Source organism: Lates calcarifer, linkage group LG21, assembly GCF_001640805.2.
Source record: "Lates calcarifer isolate ASB-BC8 linkage group LG21, TLL_Latcal_v3, whole genome shotgun sequence".
Lineage (NCBI taxonomy): Eukaryota > Metazoa > Chordata > Actinopteri > Centropomidae > Lates > Lates calcarifer.
Genome location: NC_066853.1, coordinates 19,737,310 through 19,758,813, shown reverse-complemented (window position 1 = coordinate 19,758,813; position 21,504 = coordinate 19,737,310). Strand labels below are relative to the sequence as shown.

General features: G+C 37.1%; 1 protein-coding gene across 1 annotated transcript in view; it reads left to right on the top strand.

Moving 5' to 3' along the window:
* cntn5 (contactin 5) overlaps positions 1-21,504 on the top strand; it is a 93,433-nt gene that overhangs the window by 32,323 nt on the left and 39,606 nt on the right. The window contains exons 4-7 of the mRNA XM_018665597.2: positions 7,088-7,297; positions 12,314-12,437; positions 12,545-12,720; positions 21,051-21,146. Of these exons, the coding sequence (XP_018521113.1) occupies positions 7,088-7,297; positions 12,314-12,437; positions 12,545-12,720; positions 21,051-21,146 (606 nt within the window). The remainder of the gene's footprint in view (positions 1-7,087; positions 7,298-12,313; positions 12,438-12,544; positions 12,721-21,050; positions 21,147-21,504) is intronic.

The window sequence follows — 21,504 nt, the reverse complement described above, 5'->3', positions numbered from 1 at the left end:
AGACCGTAGGTAACAAAGAAAGTCTATAAAAGTAGTGGTTTTCCACTTTAGTCAAAACAGTGCTGAGAGCTGAGCATGCTTTTAGCACTCGCAACTATCAGAAACATGTCACATTTTAGTAAGAGTGCGGCACTTCAAACTGGTTTTTAATATTATCAGCAGCAGGAGCCATGAGCAGCCATTCCCAGGGGTGTGATGTGGTCTTTGTCTATTATGATACTTTTGACATGATGGCTTGTGTAATGGATTATTGACCTACTGTTCTCTCTGAATATTCTGAAAATGCTCACTTTGGAGACAATAGTTCCTCTGTTCTATTTTATTTTCCTCTGTACCTGTCTCCACTGCCCAGTCCTTTTTCATCCCATAGATATTTAAATCATGCAGAAGCAGAGAGGGCAGTACAATTAGATTTCTCTCATGCTTAAAAGTGGGCTGGGCAGGCATGATGTCTGGGGCCATCTTTTTTCTTCCCTTCAGTGTGCCTCTGATTGAAATACCATGTTGCTTGGAGTGTTAGTGTGGAATGGTAATTCAGCTGTACCTCAGCTTAGTCTGAGGTATCTCAATATTAAAAGTGGTTGCAGGGAATATAGATGTGTAGTGCTGTATAAGTGATGCATGAAGTCATTTTCACCAAGGGCAAAAGAGTCATGCACCAGAAATATGGTTGCGTATGGGGAAATGGATGGAGTATTTGCATGCACTACACAGGGCTGGACCATGCAATGAATATATTGCTGTGATTGTATACCTTGAAAAATAAACATTAAAATATAGAGCTTTGTTAAAAGTCACCTCTAAGCCACAGAAGTCAACTGCATTCCCCAATGTCCCAACATTCCACTAACCTAAATGACATATGCCTGTCACTGCAAGCATCAAACAATAATCACAATTCACAATCCTGCAGATTATTAACTTTGTAGAGCTAAACTGTACTGAAAGCAAGATCTTTGAGATCTATTTTTGGTCGACCCATCAGAGAGTGATGGACTTTATCCAACTGGCAGAAGAATCTGAGTTGTGACAACCTCTCTTATACTCACAACTTAAGCCCAGGAAATGAAATAAAAAAGAAAAAAAAAGCCATTGTTGATTTCTGTTAGCATGAGAAGTTGGGCACAGCATTCAAGTCTTGGCAGTCAAGCTTCTTTGGTGTGGACAGTGATCAACACTGTAATCAGTACCCGGGGATTTTGAATTTGGCATTTCAAAGTACACAAGTACATACAATGAGCCTGTGTGCTGACGCCAAAGTTTTGGAAATAAAGTCTTGTTATCATGTGCCACATAGCCTCAAGCCAATCAGAAAAGTTTGTTGTCATTTGCTTAGTATTTTAGCTACAGAAAACATGTCACAACCTGTGATTTTGTGTCATTTTACTGCAGGATTATGTTATATCTCCAGTAGGGCTTTTGAATTTAAAAAAGAATATCAGTAAAAACAGTGCATGTTGGACAGAGACTTCAGCACTTCCTATTAAGAGGCGTGACAGCCTTAATACCATACATCATACAGCATCACAGTGGTTTCATCGTTACTCTGGCAAGGTTGAAGCAACTCATACAGTCTTCACAGTACACCAAGGATCAGGAAAAAAGACTAGGTTTTAGTAAGTAGTCCGCTGTGATAGGAGGTGAGGTGAGGTTGCATATGATGTATGGATTGTTCTGTCTGTAATGATATTCCACTGAATAAATGGTCTCAAGCCTAATCAGCTTCAGTCAATATAATCTCCCTGTGAAGGTCTTCATTAATCTTGCAGGCTATGGCTAATCATGTCCGTCTACTTGAGCCCCCACGAGCGTCTCACCTACTTACTGTATGTTATTCTAATTAATTTTTCACACCACAGTCTAGAGGCTGCAGACAAACCCAAGACTCACATATTGTCTCCTGTGCAGTGCCAACCCAATGACCTAATATAGGTAAATCAAATACAGCTAGGCGAGTTTCTCAGTATCTCCCCTGTCAGCCCTTCCCCAGGTCTCCCTTCTGTTCACTTGAAGCATGTCATCCTCCTTTAGCCTCATCTTTACCTCTGTTGTTGGTTTGTTTTCATGTCAGCTGCTCATACTGCATAAAAGACTTTATTTAAGCAGAATGTAGAATTTATATAGTATAACGCAATGCACTGTAAACCCACAGTCTAACATAGTAAGGACAAGGTAACAGAAACGATTTGCTTTTTGGTCTTTGTTGAAGTATAAAATGGCTGTTGTCTCCTTTGTTGATGTTATCATGACAATGGTGTTAAGACCTAAAACGATCACCGATGGCATTGCTCTAGAGCTCCCTGAAATGCAGCAGGTGCAGCACTTTCAACAACAATGAGTGTTTCTGATTTTGCACCCTCTGAAAGATAGGGATCAGAGGGATCTGCAAGGGTCATTGCTTTTATCAGATGAAGGTGACAGCTGACAAGAGCAAGTGCCTGTCGGCTTCAGTAGTCAAACAAACAAAAGAGAGTTTTTTTGGTTTTTTTTTAGCATGCGGTATTTGTCAGGATTTAGCCTCAGTCTGGAATGTTGTTTTCCTGCAAAAAAGAAAGGAGCCTTTTCTAACTTGAACTTGACAGAACAGTATGCAAAATGTATAGCCTCTTACTAACAGAATGTCCCTTTAACATATTTATAATCCCTCACAGGTATGAGTATAGATGTAAAAGCAAACCCACATGAAATAAGAGAGAAGCCATTTTATTTCCAAATGATCAAAATCGCAAAGGGGAATAGCAGGCTGTTGCCACTTAAAAGTTGTATATAGTTCTTCAAGATTCCTTAATGAATTAAATTGAATCATTTGCACGCTGAAATCCTTTTAATTTTTGTGTTTTCACTGACAAAACCATGTGCATGCAACATATTCAAGTCATTTATTTTCTGCAGTAATTTATGAGTAAACAGCTGAATGGAAAATGGAAAATCTATCCAAATATCCCCCAGTTACCAGTTTCTTTATCTGGAGTCAACCTTGCAGTCAAGATTTGTTACCGGCTTGCTGGTTTATTACTGTAGGGACACCTAGCTACATCAAGTACAATCCAATATAACACCCTTCATATCCACTGACAGTAGGAGGGGATGGAAAAAGTATTAGAAATTTCTTTTAATATTACACAGTATGATCAAACAGCACTGTAGAAATACAGCCTTTAAAATCACTAGGTTAAATCAACACCTTTCTGACACTGTGGCAACAGAACTGAATGTCAGAATTGTGATAACCTAACCGCAAAGACATGTTTGGAGTTAAGAACATGTTTAAGTCCTGTGCTCTCTATAATTGAGTATGTCACATATGCATAGTGATGCACACTCCTGTGGAATTCTTTTTGCCTTTTGCCCGGAATTAGCAGCAAGAGGGTGCCCCTGCAGGGCACTGTAACGGAAGAAGGACTTGTATCCCAAAATGCATCCCTATGTATTTTTTATTTGATTTGCTTTTTGTTCATTTTACTTCTGTTTGTCTACTATTACTCAGGGCTAAAAATGTCCAGGTATGTAACAATTAGATTTTAATTCAGGGTGTTATGACTTCATTACAAAAAATATTTCTGATGTTTCAATACATCTCAGTTTTTGGTTTCCAGTTTTTTCCAGTATAACTGTATTCACAGTAATAGTCTTTAGTCTTTTAGAGAAGTCTGATGAATTTACTTAAGTTACCACAGCTGAAGCATGTCAACTGACATTGACATGATGATAATGGCATTTCTACATGTAGATCTCCCATTTAGTTTTAAGAAATTAGGCTTTTGTCTTGACAGTATTTTGAACCTTTATTTAAATTAAAGTCAGTGCAGCTGTCATCTTTTAACGGGATTAACTTTTTAACAAGCTGTTTCCTTGTCATCATTCGCTGCCTCTCTCAACCACACTACAACTGTCACAGTGCTGTTGTCAGAGATGCTGAGTTCTGCTCAGTCATATATAAATATATGCAACAAACTGACTAACGTTCAGTCTGCTGCTGACAGCTTGGTCCTAGTCGAATGAAAAGCTGTAGATTATTGTTAAAAAAAAAAAAAAAAAAAAGATAAATAGAATTACTACCTCACAGTTGTATGCCTTTGCCAACCGGTCAATTTGCTGTTTACATCAAATGTCAGCTTCTATTCCTGTTAAGGTGTTGAATATTGGCCAAATAAGTGTTTTTGTAGAACACTATTAATGTGCCAGTGAAACTGATCTTTGGCCTTTTGGATATAAAATGTCATTGTTTCATCATTTGATTCTATTAGACATGTGTGTGAAATTTTGTCATAATTAGCATATGAATTCTTTTGTTATGGCCAAAAAAGTGTTTTGTAAGGCCATACTAACCTTGACCTTTGACCTTTAACCACCTAATTCTAATCAGTTAATCCTTGGGTCCAAGTGGACTTTTGTGGCAGATGTAAGCAAAATTCCCTCCTGATGCATAGTATTCACAAGAATGGGACAAATGTAAGGTCACAGTGATCTTGTCATTTGACCATCAAAATCTAATCAGTTCATCCTTGAGTCCAAGTGAGTGTTTAACAAATTTGAAGAAATTCCCTAAGGTGGTTCTGAGGTATAATGCAACATGATATACCATAATGCCTCTGGCCACGCTTGTCACCAGTGTGGAGGCATAAAAATTCAGTGTGAGAAGCAGGATGACAATTTTTTTGTGATCCACTAAGCGTCAATTATCCAAATCTCACTATTCCAGATGTACATGTCAGCCCTAGAGTTTGTATCAAATATGAGGGACAATAAAATTGTAAACAATTAACCATTAATTTACCATGATACCATTAAGATCAGAGTATATCAATGACGTGAATTTTCTTAATGATGCACATAGCAAAACTGTGTCACTGCTAGGTATTGGTTAAATGAACATAGTTGAATTCAACAAGATAAAGCTTGCATCCCATTTGTTTCCATCTGTGAGTAGGCTTGTTACCTCACTCATTTTTTTTTTTTTTTTTTCTTTTGCAGCAGCAGCAGACACCTAGGAAACCTTCTGAATTCCTGTGATGCAGTTTTCTGTGTCAGCACTGAATTGTTCAAGAGAGAATTGTGATGTTTCTCAGAATCAATCATTTTCTTTTTCATACTAATGCTATGATTTACTGCTGAAGAGGTTGAAATAGTGGACCTAAATTACAGTATATGGGATGGAAATAACCAAAAGGAAACCAATGGTGTGAATAAAGAGGATTTAAATCCAGTCATTGCTGGTAAATAAAACACTCATTCAAAACATGGCATTTCACAAAAATGACATGAAATCACTGAGAATATTTCCAAGACTAACTAGATGTTAGGGAAGCAATAGATCAGCAAAACCAAATGTTTAAAATTTGAAATAATTCCTGTTACATATTAAATATATGTTAAACATAACTGATGGAAATATGTTAGTGTTTTACACTGTGTTTCTTTTTTTTCTTACTACCTTGAGCTACCTTTGACAGCTGGAAAAGTTTAAAAAAACTGGGTTACAGTTTTTTTTTTAACTTTTCCAGCTGTCAAAGGCACATTTTGAGAAGAAGCAGAAGGCTCTTCATTGTTCAGCAAACCATGGGCATCAGAAGTGGGATTGTGGTTTACACCTCAATTGAGCTGATTCTCAGCAAGATGAATGAACTGCCTACCAACCAATAACTAATTGCTTTGCTTATCAATTTTCAAACGTACAGTACCTTCAATTTCAAATCCATATCTTGCTTCTCCTCAGAATATGTGATACAGTAATTGCCCACTGTCCCTTAGTAGATTTGCAGTATTTTTGCAGCTGACAAGTCCCTAAAGGCACATAATTATTTCTTAGTTTTGTTCAGTTCTTTCATAGCACTTTATCATGTAGTGCAATACACTCCCACCCCCATTGCAGAGGTCTGATTAGACTCTTGCTGAGCTTCAAGCTTCTGGTCTGCATTTTAGTTTTAAGCATTATGCCCATATAGCAATGGTGCCATATTATCAGTAATTTCAGCTACTCGTTGTAGTTGTATTGTAGATTATAGAAAATATGTATTGATGATCCGCTATCATAGGGAAACTAATTGTGTGTCTAATCTTGAGTGGTTATATTTATAGTATCATATGACAACACAATGGCAAATCACCCTACATAAAGTGGATTGAATTCTTTAAAAAAGTAAGTACAAGAAGAATGCAGTGACAGCAATGACTAGTGACAGCTTCAGCTGCAGTTTACATTTCAGAGAGGATATTATTCTGAACCCCCATGGACTCTTTTACTTTAAAGGAAGCTGTTTCTCTCCTGCTCTGTTACTCTCACAATTTTATTCAATTTGAGAGTTTGATGACAGTGATTTCCAGAATATGCAGTGTCACTTTAAGAAGTGCATATTTTCACCTAAGGCATTATAAGAGCCTTTACACAGTGCCTTCAATGGTTGCTAGATGCCCCAGAAGAAGACTGACAGCACGGAAGTAAAAGGGGAAAGACTCCTAACACTGTTCTAGAAATAGAGAATAAAAAAGTTTTCACAAAAGAAGCTAGGGTCTTTATTGATAATTTCACTTCTTTTGACAGGTGTTTTGGTACTGATTTCCACCTGGTGGATGTTAGGGCTTTAAGAGAAAAAGATTTGGGCACTCAGGCTTCAGAGCTTCAAATCTTTACCTTGTTGCCAAAATGTAGATTTTCAGAGCTTTGTTACACCACAGATACCATGTTCATGTTTTCCAAGAGTGTATGTGTTCTCTACAGACTGTAGGAAATACATTCTAGGTTTTTCTACCTATTTCACTCAGAGCTCTCTATCTGAATTATGACACCTTCTTATCCTGCTGTCTCTACTCAGATTTTCTTCGTTTCCTGTTTTGCAAGATTTCTGCCTTGAAGGACACTAATTTGTTGCACATTATTGCTCATACTGTAACATGAGAAACTGGCTCAAGCTCATCGGTTTTGTAGAGAGGAGGAGAAGATAGTATACAGAAAAGTACTATAGATTACAGAAGTTATGCTATAGTGTAGTGTATAATCAAACAAGCTTTGAGAAGTTAGGATCAATTTCACTCAATGTCATGACTAAATATGATGTAATTCTTAACTGCGTTGCACCTTTTTTCACAGATTTTGCAAGAGCTGTTGCAGCACGGCCTATATCATATGCAGCAGTATTACGAATGAAACCAGACAGCTCTTCGTCACTGCTCAACTCGCGCAGCAGACCTCGACAGCACCACAGTGGTGGGCTGGTGACTCCTGACTGGCCTGCTTTCTCCAGTCACCCCCTGTCAGCCTTGAGTCTGCTCAGCTCTCAGGAGGACTACCGGAGTGAAGGTAAAACTAATGGTGCAGTCAAACCTACAGTTTGTTTGCTCTTGTCTGAGCCAGAATGGAAAAGTTTTATTTTTGGTTTGTTAAAGTTCACATTCACTCTTACAAACAAATTGTACTTAAAATTGAACTAACCACACAAAAAGCTCATTAATGATACAATTTGGAAACTTGTCTTCCTGCATAGATTTCATCCTCAACTTCAGCCAAGGATAATAAATGCTTTTGTCCTCTTCAACACGTAATCTACACACTGTGGTATCCATTAGTTAAGGAAACAGGAAGAGAAAACTGCATACATAAATATGATTACCTGTAAAGTGTTATTTTCCTTCAGTGTATTTTGTTAGGAGTAATTGCTGACTATCATATGTCAGCACTTGTCTCCTTCTGCCAAGAGAACTTTGCTTTTTTGAGTCATTTCTTGTTATTAGTCCTGGGTTACATTATCACTACCGACCAACTGCCTTGTAGTCACATCAAACTGTGAGGTAGTCTTGAGTGTGAACAGGAGGTGCCACATGAGTTCAGATGACATTGTTCTCACCTGCAGAAATGAACCAAACTAACAGGCTGGACACTCTAGAGTTTGAATAAAGTCCTCCAAACATGATTGGTGTGAATTCCCTCTGCTATCTATGCATTCTGCCAACAGTCTGCCGTCTCTGGTCTCACTTTATGTGTGCAGGCTTCCTGCCTGTTTAGATTTGGTCTAGAAATGAATCTCACCTATCCATCATCACTGTGTGTGGTCTGCAGTGACCAGGGTCATGCCCTTTGTGAAATTGAAGTGGGATTATGGCAATATCCAACTCTCTGTGTTCCTGTCAGTATAGAAGCTATAGATATGACGGATATCTTTGTCAAATGGAAAGATTTAATACCCCAAACACAGCAGGGAAACACGTTGTCATAAATCTACATGGGTCACTTGCTGTCCTGACTTACAGTGTGAATAATTCTAGAGGATATAATGACACATTGATGCTTTAATATACGATTAATCACATCATGCTTATTGCATCTGGAGTGCTTAATTAATTGAAATCTGAAGTAGCTGCTGAATTGTCAGACAGAATTTTGCCATAGCAATGACGTAATGAAGTTAGTCACATTAAACACTAACAGAAAGCAGGAATAGCAACTCTTTTTTTTTTTCCTTTTTGTTTTTACCTTTTTCAGTTTTGAGCTTTTATCTATTTCTTTGTGCATCTCTGCCTGTCCTCCTGTCTTTTTTAACTTTCTGACAGCATTATCACTATGTAGCCATAAAATGACTTACATCTCTATAACCAAGGTGAGCGTAGTGCCTCTCCATTGTCAGTGGTGACAAGAGCATTGTACCATCGTACAAGATTGATGCTCAGTGAATGAAATGGATGCCAAAAAGTAATGCACCTTTGGTGGCTTAAAGGGGATATTGCTTTTTGGCTCTCTGACTGACAGATGGCCATGGCACTTGAAGTTGAGTGATTTAAACAACTTCTAAGCTTGTGTAAGTGTTTGTATTTTGTACATACACTCACACAGACCATATGTCCCTAAGCTCATCCAACTCTTTTCATATGTACACACACACACACATGTATTGTAGGTGGGCACACTTCCATTTATTAAACAATACCTAAGCAACTAGGTGTTTCAGTAGAAAAAGAAAATAATAAACTTTGTTGAGTCAGATTTGTGCTTCAGTTGTCCATTTATTAAATACTTTGAAGTTAGTCAAATTCATGGTTAATTTCACCTGTGAACTCATGCAGCATACAAAGCTTTTTCTATGGCTCTCTGCAGTTTAATATACATTATGCTCTGATTCATATCAGTTTGACAGTTAACCATAATTACAATGTAGTCAGAAAGGACGGTGACCATAATTTTTGTATTGGCTCTTAGCTACAGCACAGTGGATTTAAAATGAAACAACAATGGTGAAGTTAAAGTGCCGACCCCCGGCATTCATTTGAGGGTGTTTCCGTCCACATCAGATGGACATAGTGGGAATTGTAGTCCTTGTAGTCATTTTTATGCATACTCCCTCAATTTTAGGGGACAGATAATAAATTTGGAGAATCAAAAGAAACTGGGAGTCATCATATAAAGTCATATATATATATATATATATATATATATATATATATATATAATATATAATTCCTTGCAGTTAATGAGTGACCGTAGTATATGACCAGCAGACACTTTTGTATCTTCTTTAGTGATGCACTGCTGGGCCATGATATTATCCAGTTTCACTTCTTGCTTGTTTCAGCTGAAACTCAGCACCAGCGAGTTTGAAATAGAAATCATTTCATCATACATGATGGAAAAGCAAAACGGGGGCTGGTGCAGCACACTGGTGTTGTTGAATGAATGTATGGGCGGATGTAGAGACATGTGTCTCTTTCATTTATGTTTTAGCACTAGTAACACTAAAGGCCCTGAGTTGCTTTGCTTTACATGCACAGCAAAGTTTGCAACTTAATATTGATTTCATTTTCCTCCACTGATTAGGGTATTATTTCAAAAGCTTTTTATTTCCCTGTAGAGCAGTAAATTGCTGACAAAGGGATGGTGAGACTACACCTAACCCTGAGAAAGAAGCCATGATTCTTTTCTGTCATTAGAGCATTTCTAAATTGTAAGAAGTACTCAATACTGGTGACTTGCATTGCTGTATTATTTATATACCCTATCAAATATTTTACCAGCCAAACCTAAATGTGCAATATAATGACATAAACACACAGCATGACTACATATACTGTATACTATATATACTGTAATATATTAAGCTTTTGTACTGTGCTGTCACATGTAAACACAAAGAACATGTGTTTACTGGGCTTTTCTTCTTCATAGATTCATTATTTCATAGAGAAAGAATTCTTCTGAAGAAAACAAGATTCAGCTGTCTTTTGTAGAGTCTTGATTTCTGAGATGCGGTATACCTAGAAAACCTTCTACAATAAGTGCATCACTTCTGTGTTAACAGAAGGCTGGATCAAAGAGTAGAGTACCGTGAAGGAACAGAAGAGAATTGCAGCAGAGATTGTCAAGCAGGAAACATTAGGCTATGAAGCACATCGATATTGTGGGCGCATTTGTGCCATGGAGGTTTTACATGAGATCCACTTAAAATCACCAACAGGAGCACCTTAAACCAAGAAACAGTGTGGTTTAGATGTAGTTATGTAGGTATTAAATTGCATTGTAGCTTTTCATTAACATAAAATTTAACTCTGTCTGTGTGCCATCAGCAGCTTAAAAAATTTGCTGTCAGGCAGCAAGGATCACTAAAATCTTCTGATGATGCTCTAACACATTGATGTTTAAAAAATAAGTGATTGATGATGTCAATGATTTATAAAAAACTTTCTCTCCATTCATCTAAGTATTTGTATGATTAATGATCTTCCAAACTTCATCATTAAAGTCTACTTTATAAGGGGGTTCTGATTCCAGTGTGCAGCCTTTTATGGTTATGGTCATTTCCAACTACTAATAATGAATCGCACCCTATTTCCAAGTGTGCCTAGTGTAGCTCACCCTTCCAGCCACAAAAGCAACAAAAGCATTCCCTTTCTACAATACATACAGTATATCATACTTGATGACAAATCATCAGTTCTCCAAATGTTAAATTTCTACTTTTGAGATACCTGCACTATGCTATGGTGTGAGCAGGAATATAAACACTGTAGAATTTTAATGTTGATACATGTGCAGTATTTATTTAAATTTGAAGAGCAGGGTCATAGCTATCAACCACAATATGAAGGGTATATATTTGAAATAGGCAAATGCAATATTTTCTCTGTTTTAATACATTCCTTTGTATAATGCAATTGAATAATGCCATTTTAAAGATGAGAGACACCTACAGTATTTGTTGCCCAGAATTTACGAATGTCTGAATCCCAGATGGGGCCATTGTTTGAGGATAACATTTTTACCATAGGCTTATTTATTTCTTGTAATTTTGCTTGCAGAGCTTGTTATATAAGAAAAGAGGTCTGCCACAGACAATTAGGAGGATAGTAAACACTGTTGGAGGATTGACAGAAAAAGGAAAAGTGTGTGTTATTGTAACATTTCCTCCCTGACAAATTAAAAAAAAAAAAGCCTATTTTCTGTTCAGTGGTAGGTAGGTCAAATTATTTGTAGAAGGAAATATATCTCTGAGAAGAGTTGATATGATGTTGTTTGTTATACCACTGGATACCATTGTTTGAATATATGTGCTTTAATGTGAAATGTGAATCCAGATCATAGTGGGAAACAGGCCTGTAGACTGTAGATATATAACCTTAACCCTCCCAAACCTGGCCACGAAATATTACTGCAAAGTTAGGACCCAGTGTTTTAGAGACACATTAACAGCGTTGTTGACTCAAGCCATGGTCTTAAAGGCAAATGATATACACACACACACACACACACACACACACACACACACACACACACATATATATATATATAATATATATATATATATATATATATATATGTATATATATATATCACTTCTTTTACTATATGAACCATATGTGACCAAGTCAACTGTTAGACTGTAACTGTTAACTGTAAGGGTCACTTCACACTGTAGAAACTGCTGTATCCACTTTAGAAGAACAACAGCCTTGAGGGTTTCTCATTGCAAACACATTTTGACTCTCACTTTGAAGATTACTGGAATGCCTTCTTAGTGTTGAAGAACCGTATCAGTTACACAATATATCACAATAGTGTTATCATCTGTCAGAAAAATCTGCTGTCTGCTGCAGAATGTCATACTAGTTATTGTTACAGTCTGTTTTGTTGTTTATGATTCCATCGCACTGTAGAGCTGTACATCTTCCTTTTCTCTGGTTTCCTATAAAGGATGTTGGTACGAAATATGTGCTTGCATTAACCAAACTGGGAGTAATAGAAAAAGTAATTGGATGGTAAAACTGAGTGGTGCTCCTGTTGTGATAATTGCAGTCATCCTTGTCTTTATCTCTTTTTTTTTTTTCCTCATAGAAAGTGAAGAGTTTGGGCCTGTTTTTGCCCAGGAGCCAGATGATGTTATTTTTCCTTTGGATTCTGATGAAAAGAAAGTGGTGATGCATTGTGAAGCACGGGGGAATCCACCACCCACTTACAGGTGTGACATACATTTTTCTGTCTCCTAATTGCAAACTTACATTCACAGCTCATTAGCTTGCCATTCATCGCAAATATATTAAAATCTATTCTTCTTATGTTTTTCAGTTGGTACATCAATGGGACAGAGGTGGATGCAGAGGCAGATTACCGCTACAGCTTCATCGATGGAAACTTAATTATTACCAATGCAAGTGAGATCACTGACCATGGAAAGTACCAGTGTAAAGCAGAGAACAGTTTTGGGACCATCCTGAGTCGAGACGCTCTATTACAGTTTGCATGTGAGTAGACTTTATTTATTAATTCAACCATTTTTTTTACAAATCTGCTTACCCACCTGATTACAGAACTAATAACAGTCTGCTATACTGTAGGGGGGTGAAGAACATGGCCCTCATCACAAATAATGAGCCTCAAGCTCTTTGTCTCACTGAGTCAATATAAACCTGCTTGGTTCCAATAAACACTGAGCTGTCTACAGTAAGGTTTTGTTGCTGAGTTTAGCTCCTACCGGCTCCATCTGATACTGTTGGGTTGCACTGCTAATAGGGTATGTGCCCTCAAATGCCATGTCTCAATGGTAAATGAGAGCAAAAAGCACATTTCTTCCCTCAGTAATCCCCTGGCCTACCTCCAAAACATCATCAGGGGCTAAGGCAGCACACACGGCGAGACCAGGGGCACTATGTTCAGAGGAAAATGCATTGTTGGTTTTCTCTACAGTTTCCTCAGGAGCAATGACCATAATAGCCTTATTGGCATGTCTACAGGGAGCTTACCGTTCTCAGTCACTGGGTTGTTGCTATAAAGTATAGTACATGGTCTCATGTGCTGTTATGGGGACTTACACTTGTTACTTAAGAAACAAATGGCTAGATTAGCCTGAAACTTTGCAGACAGGAAAAAGGGATAGAATTCTGTTCTACAAAAGCACTATTTTCTTCAAGCAAACAGAACCAAAGGTTGTTTTTTTTTGACTCTTTCGTTTGTTTTCCTTGTCAAAGTCTCGTAGATATCAAAGTGATCAAAAAAGTGAACAAAATTCAAAGGAAGACCAATACTAAATTAAATATAAGCCAGACTGACAGACATTGGCAGGATGAAGTGCCCAGATGGTAAAGTACAGATACACTTCAAAATAGTTTCTGAGGGACAGAAGCTGCACCTCAGCATGGACCCTCATATGTCCTCTCAACTGTCCAGATCTTTTGCTTTTCCTCCTCCTCTCTCCACTGGAGTGTCAAATCAGTATATTAAAAAAATAAAGTGATAAAACTTGAGTCTTTTTTTTCCCCCTTGAAAAATTGAAGTTGTCTGAAAATGAGGAACGTAACACGTAGGCACTCATTTATTAGTCTAAGCTTCAAGCTGAGACACAGGCAGCTATTTTTGGTTTTGCATAAATACTGTGCTTTTGCTTGACACTGTATTATTCATCAGATTCATAGTGGCAATATGCAGGATTCTTTCTATAGGATTCCATCAACATTTTTGTTTGAAGGAATTAGTGTTGTGTTTTGCATTGCAACTTTTTATACTTCATTTAATTCGGCAAAGAGTTTCTGTAGATACCTTTCACTTATTTTTCTGTTAAAGTTTACTATAGTTTATCATTTTTAAAACAAAATGAAGTGAATCATAGATATGCCATATATTAAAGTGTAAAAGGGTGCCAGGATTTGTAGCCTTTTTTTTTTTCCTATTTACTGTAATTAAATGATTAAATCCTAATACTACAGTACAATAGAACAGAATAGACCTCACATTGGGAAGTGTTATCTTGTCTGCCAAGCAGCAGCCAACATTAATTTAAGTATCGTATAATATTGTGCAGTGCTTTAAGATGTGCCTTGTAACGGGTGTGAGATCCTGATCAGACTCTATTAGAGCAAACTGAAACGCCACCAAAGCTATCACAGTGTAGTCCATAGATATAGATATAGTTATCTGCATATAGTTAATTTTTTATAGCTAATTGCATTTATTCTAATGTGTGTCTTGGCAGATTTTTAAAAAAAATGTCTTTAAGCATATTTAAATATAAGCAGAGATGTATGTTTGGTTGATTGACAGGTTTGTCAGTTGGCCTCATCAGCTTCATCCAAGCCACCTCTACACAAAATTGGATTTTGTTGTGCTAGTAACAGACAGGCCAGTCAGTATCCTGTTGTTGGGGGCATGACAGGGAGTAATGTGGAAAGATGCAGCACAGACAGGCTGCGTCAAAGTTCACGGTAATACAGCAAATATAGCCTATAATCGCCTATAGAATTCTATCATTATTATTTGACTCTTTTTGCCAAATCACATTAGTGCCTTGCAGCATGATACAGTAGCACATTTTCTGTGGCCTGGGGGTTTGGAGCCACATGTGTGGCTATCTTAGCTATACTACTGAATCAGCAATAAATCCCACATCTCACCAACTGTTGTTGTGGTGAGATCAGAAATATCCAAGTGGAGTGATGATACTATGTGTGATGGTGGCACATAGTATCATCATACAGTTAAATAAACATTGAATTAAATATCTGTTCTTTTTGTGGGTACAGTTTAAATAATGTAATGTAATAGTGATTAAAATATGAAAATTTAAAAAAAAATGTGTATATAGGAAATTTAATAATTTCCATAAATATATAGATATCAGCTAAAATGTAATGGGTTATATCACAGATGCGAAAATGAAAATCGTGATTTATTGTAATCATGTAATATTAACAAACTTCCTTCATTTTTAAAAATCATATGCGTCAAGTTCAAGTTCTTGTTACTTCTGTGGGACACACTTGACATGGAAGCAAGATGGGTCTCCACAGTGCAACATATACGACAGATGAGACACAGAACTAAAGTAGATATACACTTGTCCACCGTAGGCCTGTCTTATGTAGTTACTACTGAATATGTTTGTGTGCAATAATAACCCTTCCCTGCATACTGTACAGTACATTTTTGTGGTATCCAGTAAATCCAGTGTATTTACAATATGGGATTGTGAGCTGTGTGCCATGTGGGATGATGATAAATAAATATAATAATTTCAGAAATATACAAGATGATTACAGGATACAGAATATGGTTCAAAAATAGTAAACAGGGTGCCTTATCGGGGATGTTTCCTAAACATGCTTGACTTGCCATGAGAGCTGATGCTGGCTCCTGAGCTTTACTAAGCTGTATTCAGAAAACCTGCCCAGTCATTTCATCCCATGACTAAATTTACTTTCTCCTTATCCTTGGCTGTTTAGCATATGATGTGACATATTTGTGTGACTGTTTTTTTCAGCCTTACGCTACACATATATTCAACACCACTGATGTGCAATAGTCTCATACTCTGTCTACATTTCTTTAAAATGCGACCCTTCAGAAGGCTTGCCACTGAAACAAAGAGAGGTGCCCTGCAGCACACATTTGGATGCAGAACCTTCCCTCTCTCTTTCAGCATAACAAATGGTGGGTATTTATCACTCAGCGTGTAGCTCAACTTTTTCTTCTCTTTTCACGTTGGCACTGCACATTTTCATGCATTGACTCAGTTGTCGACTGCTTTAACTAGTTCAGATACACATGAGCAATTCTTTTCCTCACAAACTGAATGTGTTAAAGAGCTAATTACATGCTTTTATTTGTTAAGACTTGAATGTATATTGAGACATCACATAACTCTGTTTTTAGATAGGGAACGGTATTCATTTTCAGTTACTAACTGTACTTGCTATAATTTCAAGCAGAGCATGCTAAATCCTAGAGGTTCATGATTCAGCTTGAATTCAGTTTTCACTTTTCCTGAACATACTGCAGGTTTAAGAACACTGAATTAGTTGTGATTTTTAAGCAGTTGCTGGATGATTTGATTTTATGATTGAGTGTTGTAGCTGTTTATTTTATGGATTTGAGGTTTTAAGGTTGTATCTTCACTTACTATTGGGGTTTTTTGGGTGTTGTTTGTTTTTTTTTTTTTTTCTTTTGTTTTGCTTTTTTTCGTGTGTGTGTGTGTGTGTACACACAAGATAATTGTGAAGAGGTTGGAATTTTAGTTTTGTGTTAAGATCAGGTAAAAAGCTAATTTTCAATTGTTTAGACCAGGCTGGGCTAAACTAATTTGGGCTAGGCTTGCCTGGATGAATTTTGCTGGGTCGGACAAATGCTGAAATTACATGCCGGTGCAGCACTTTACAATACCCTCTAGTCCAGAGGGTTGTAATGTCAAGCTGGCGTACTGAACACAGTCCTGTTTCTCGCAGGGAATCAGGGGAGAGGTAGAGTGGACCAGCCAGAGTGCATGAGGAAAGGCTCAGTCAGGGCTGTCTATATTCTATCCACTGGTCGTGTACTCTGCTCCAAAGATGTTTCAGTAGGATGCTTTTTTTCTCTCTTTGTTTTGAAATTCTGAGCTGCTGAACTCACACTTGGGCTGTTTTTCAGCCGTGACTTTGAAGGCAGCAAGCAGAAAGGAGGCCTCTGATCTTTCTCCCCAAAGAGTTCTTCTCTCTCTGCAGACAAGAGTCTGGCTGAGGCTCAGGTATCGAGCCACTCTGAGCAGTACAGTAGTAATGAAATTAGCAGGATGCTTTGACTTGAGCATTTGAAGACCCTCACACACACACCCCACTCTGAAATGTTCTACAAATCTGAAATGATCACTAGTTAATTCCCATTGATTATATTCATACTGATCTTGAAATTAATGAACTAATTAGCATTGAGCACCTGCTCCTCTGCTTGCTTCAAATTTCATCACTGCATTTCTAGATTTTAAACATTTATATGGACATATGGTATTGACATATGTAATTTTCATGGATGCTTTAATGAATGTGCTGTTTTTACATTGTTAAAAAGGTATTAATATTGATTTACTTACATAACTGTAGTTTGCAAAGGGAAATGATCACTCAGTAAGAGTTTCATTTGAGCCTCATCCCCTGGTTCTATGAATGCCTCTATATCTTATTTCTGCTTGATTGAAACACCCACTTGGCCTTGATTTGTTTATTTTACGTTCACGTCAAGCAGCTGCACTTCACACTTGACAATCAAACAGTGCTATAGCTACTGAATGTAGGTGGCTCTCTAGTTTTCATGTTTTTTATTTCTCAGTTGGTGGCTATTACTGCTCATGCTAACCATCACATATTTATTTCAAACAACCACTGTTGCCTCTGCTGGAAATGTAAAATTTATAATTTCCCATGTGCCTAGAGATGTTCTGAGGAAAGACTTCCCCTATTGTAATAGGTCTCTTAAACTGGATATACTATACTGAAGGGTGAATTGTAACCATGCTATAGCAACTGGATATATAGAATAGCAAAATGGAAATACATAAACATGAAAATTACAATGTAAGGTCTGGCTGAATAATTGAAGTGAAAGGAATATCTACAAAAACACACATACTCATGTTTGCTTTCTGCAGTACAAGTCATATTGTAGATTACTAGTTATTGTTGTATTTATGGCCTTGCTCAGTAATCCTTAGACAGTTGGTGTTTTTGTCCTTGTATCAGTAATCCACTTATTCATTCACTCATTCATTTCATTCCTCACCCTTTTTATCAACAGATGAGAAATCATTAAATCATTTAAGCTTACCTATTGTCTGTTTGCTCATTAAAGTTACAATACTGGATGATGATCAGCAATAAGTCATGATTCAGGCTGAATGGATAAAAAATGACACAGAGGCACAAGGAAACTACACTGACAAATAAGACAATCTGAATCAGTGGTAAACATGGTGACAATACATCTCTACACACTAGTGGCTCTTAAATAGCACAAATAAATCAAGTCTAGCCAAACATATGAAATGGACCAAGATGATGAGGATGAGTAGCTCTAGTATAAGAGTAAAAGGCAACTTTTTAATGAGTTTTTTTTTTCTGGCATTTTCAGTCTTTATTTGACAGCTGTAGTGGAGATGGGCAGGGGAGGGAGAGAGCGAATGACATGGCACAAAGGGCCTGGGCTGGATTTGAACCCAGCCTGCTGCAGCTATAATTCAGCTTTAATTGTATGCACTTAACCAGGTGAGCTACCAGTATGACCACAAGGCAGCTTTTTGATTAACGTTAGACACCAAGAAACGGTATCTGCAGTCATCTGCTTTACAGAAATTTTATCTTTGTGTGTTGTTCCAACACTGAATGTTGCTTGGAGGTAGTAAACAGCCTGTCCAGTGCTGGATCTGTAGTGTTTGAAGCACAGGAAGTGATCAACAGAGCAGATTGATCCATGGTGTTGATTGAATGCTTGTCAAATTCAGCTTGTATGACAGTCTACTCTCTTGACTGATTCTGCTGAAAAGCTGCAGCATAACACATTAAATATTTATTCTTCCTGTATTCTTTCTTTGACGTAGTGGGCTATTTCTTCTTACCATAGTCTCACATTTTCTTTAAACAGTTCAAATTAGCCTTTTGTTTTTTACATTTGTCCTATTCTCTATCTTTTAGCTTCTCCTGAGGCAGTGCGGATCAAATTGAGTATGATCATTGGCTGAGCTGCAGTATTTGTTTCTTTGTTTGTTAGTTAGTTTGTTTTTAAGCCAAGTGACCAACACCTAAAATAAAATGCAACTCTGTACTTTATTAAGGAGAGAATGGACAAGTAACCACACTGATTTTCTGAAAAATAATGAAAAGATACATTGAAGGATAATTGACTGTGTGCTGCATTTTAAGATGAAGACCATGAACCAATGATCATTATTTCATGTGCCGGAAATTTATAATAAATGCAGGTTTCACAAGTCACTCTAAAGCATAATTATCCAACACTTCCAGGGTAGCGGTAAACAGTGTCTCTCAAAGTGATGGGACGAAAGTGGTTTAGACACAGAGATCTGCCCTGGGTCAGTAGCCTGTCGCATGATTTCCACATTTTGGCACTGACTCAACTAGAAATTAAACATGCAGTATTAGGTTCCAAAATGCTGCAGGTCTGGGATTCCAGATTAACCCTGCTTTGTTTTACTCCAACAGAAAAACAAGTCGCATTAATGCATTCAAATAATATTAGTAAAGGTACACAATAACATTATATTTAGAATGATTTAATTCTAGGAATTATTCAGTTTCTTATTGTGCGTTACATGCTATACATCCAGTGCATTTAGTACCAATTCACCAGGTAGTGTGCTATAAGGTTATGGTGTTTGGGATGGTGAATTGGCACGTAAAGCATTTGACTTGCTTTAATTTGCTTAACCTCAACCATTGCGAAGGTTAACCACTGTGCAGACAACTGGGTTACAATCATTAGTTAGTTAATTGGGTTACAAAATGCCAGGAATTTGGAAACTTTCCATAGAAATTAACGGGACTATATGGAAATTAAAGGAAATACACAGGAATTCATGGGAATTAACAGGAATAAAGTGGAAATTTGCAGAATTGCAGGTTAGCCTGTAACAGGGAACTTAAATGTAGATGTATCTTGCGCATAATGTTGGTTAAAACAACCAGATTCAATGCAAATTCAGTTGAATTTCTACACTACACTTTGCATTCTTCCATCACATGCACAGATCATTTCTGGAATCCTACTCACTACAGCAGGACTATTGAAGCCACACTACTGCATCTGAGCCCACAGACTACATCCAGTCAAGTCAGTTCATCATATCATATTACTGGGCTCGATATATATGATCTGTGCTACTAAAGTTTAACTAGCAAAAAGTAATTCGAAATGTGTTTATACAGTAGCTACCTAACTAGTAAATCAGAGATGCTAAATGTAAGGTAGCTAACACTATTTCATTGACAATTTGAGTCTGTTTCTGCTCGAGGTCTCTGCCTCTTAAAACAAAGTTTTTCCGTGCCACCATCGTCTAGCGCTGCTTATGGTGGGAACTGTTGGATCTCTCTTTGTAAAAAAATATAATATAAAGAGTATGGCCCAGGATTGATGAGTGTTCATCTATTCATCTAGCCTGTCTATCCATTTATCCACCACCAATCTTAAAATATTTTACAAGTTTTTAATTTGGAATATTTCCAAAATTCCCCAGCTTAACTTCCCATGGAAAGTTTCCGGAAATATAACTGAAATTTTCTGCCCCTTTGCAACCCTACTAGTTAATAGTAATAAGTTGGTCACCAGATAATTAATCAGCATTTTTTTCCAATTAGTTAATAGTGTCATAGTATATAGTATTCTATATAGTATAGGAATAGTCATTTTTCAAGGCAAAAAACAAAAAAAATCTATGTTTGCAGATTCTTCAGTGTGAATTTGTGATTCTTCTCCTTAAAAATATATATATAAATGGCCTTGGGCTGTGTGACAGTAAAGAAGAATTTTTTTTCACTATTTTTCATTTCCACTATTTAATAGATTGAGACACATTAATCAATAATGACAGTAATTGTTAGTTTCAGCCAGACAAACAAGTAGAAATTGCTTCTGCGGCTGTAAGGATGACAACTCAAAATTAAAGGCTGTTGATGCATTAGTGTATATTTGTATCTGTAAATTATATAATGAAGTTGAAGGCTGGCTGCAGAGGCAAAAATATATTTTCTAGCCCCTTCAAAATGATTCCACATAATCATGATATCTTTGATTGTGTTGCTGAGAAGGAATGTCTTTGTTTCAGATCTTGGTGCTTTCAGTGGGAAGACCAGAGGTGGGGTTTCTGTGCGTGAAGGCCAAGGTGTGGTACTCATGTGTACCCCCCCTCCTCATTCACCAGGTAAGAAATTATACCTTCACTCACAGTCAGAGGAAAAAAATACTTTCTTCTCTTCACTGCTTTTAGGATGGCCACTGAACTCATCACTATTCATCACAATTCTTGTGACAACGAGTAATGTTGTTATTACCGTGCTGAGGTGAATGAATGTTCTCATTATTTATTTATTTATTGCATTGTGTTTTGATGGTTAGTTTTTGTACCCGTCCATTCTCCTATCCATCCATCCTTGCTGTTCAAATGATGAGTGTGATAAGTTATGGCAACAACAGAGCCAGAACACTGATCCTCAGAGATGAAATTTGCTGGATCATTAGAAATGAAAAGAAATGTTACACCGCCAATTATTTCACATAGG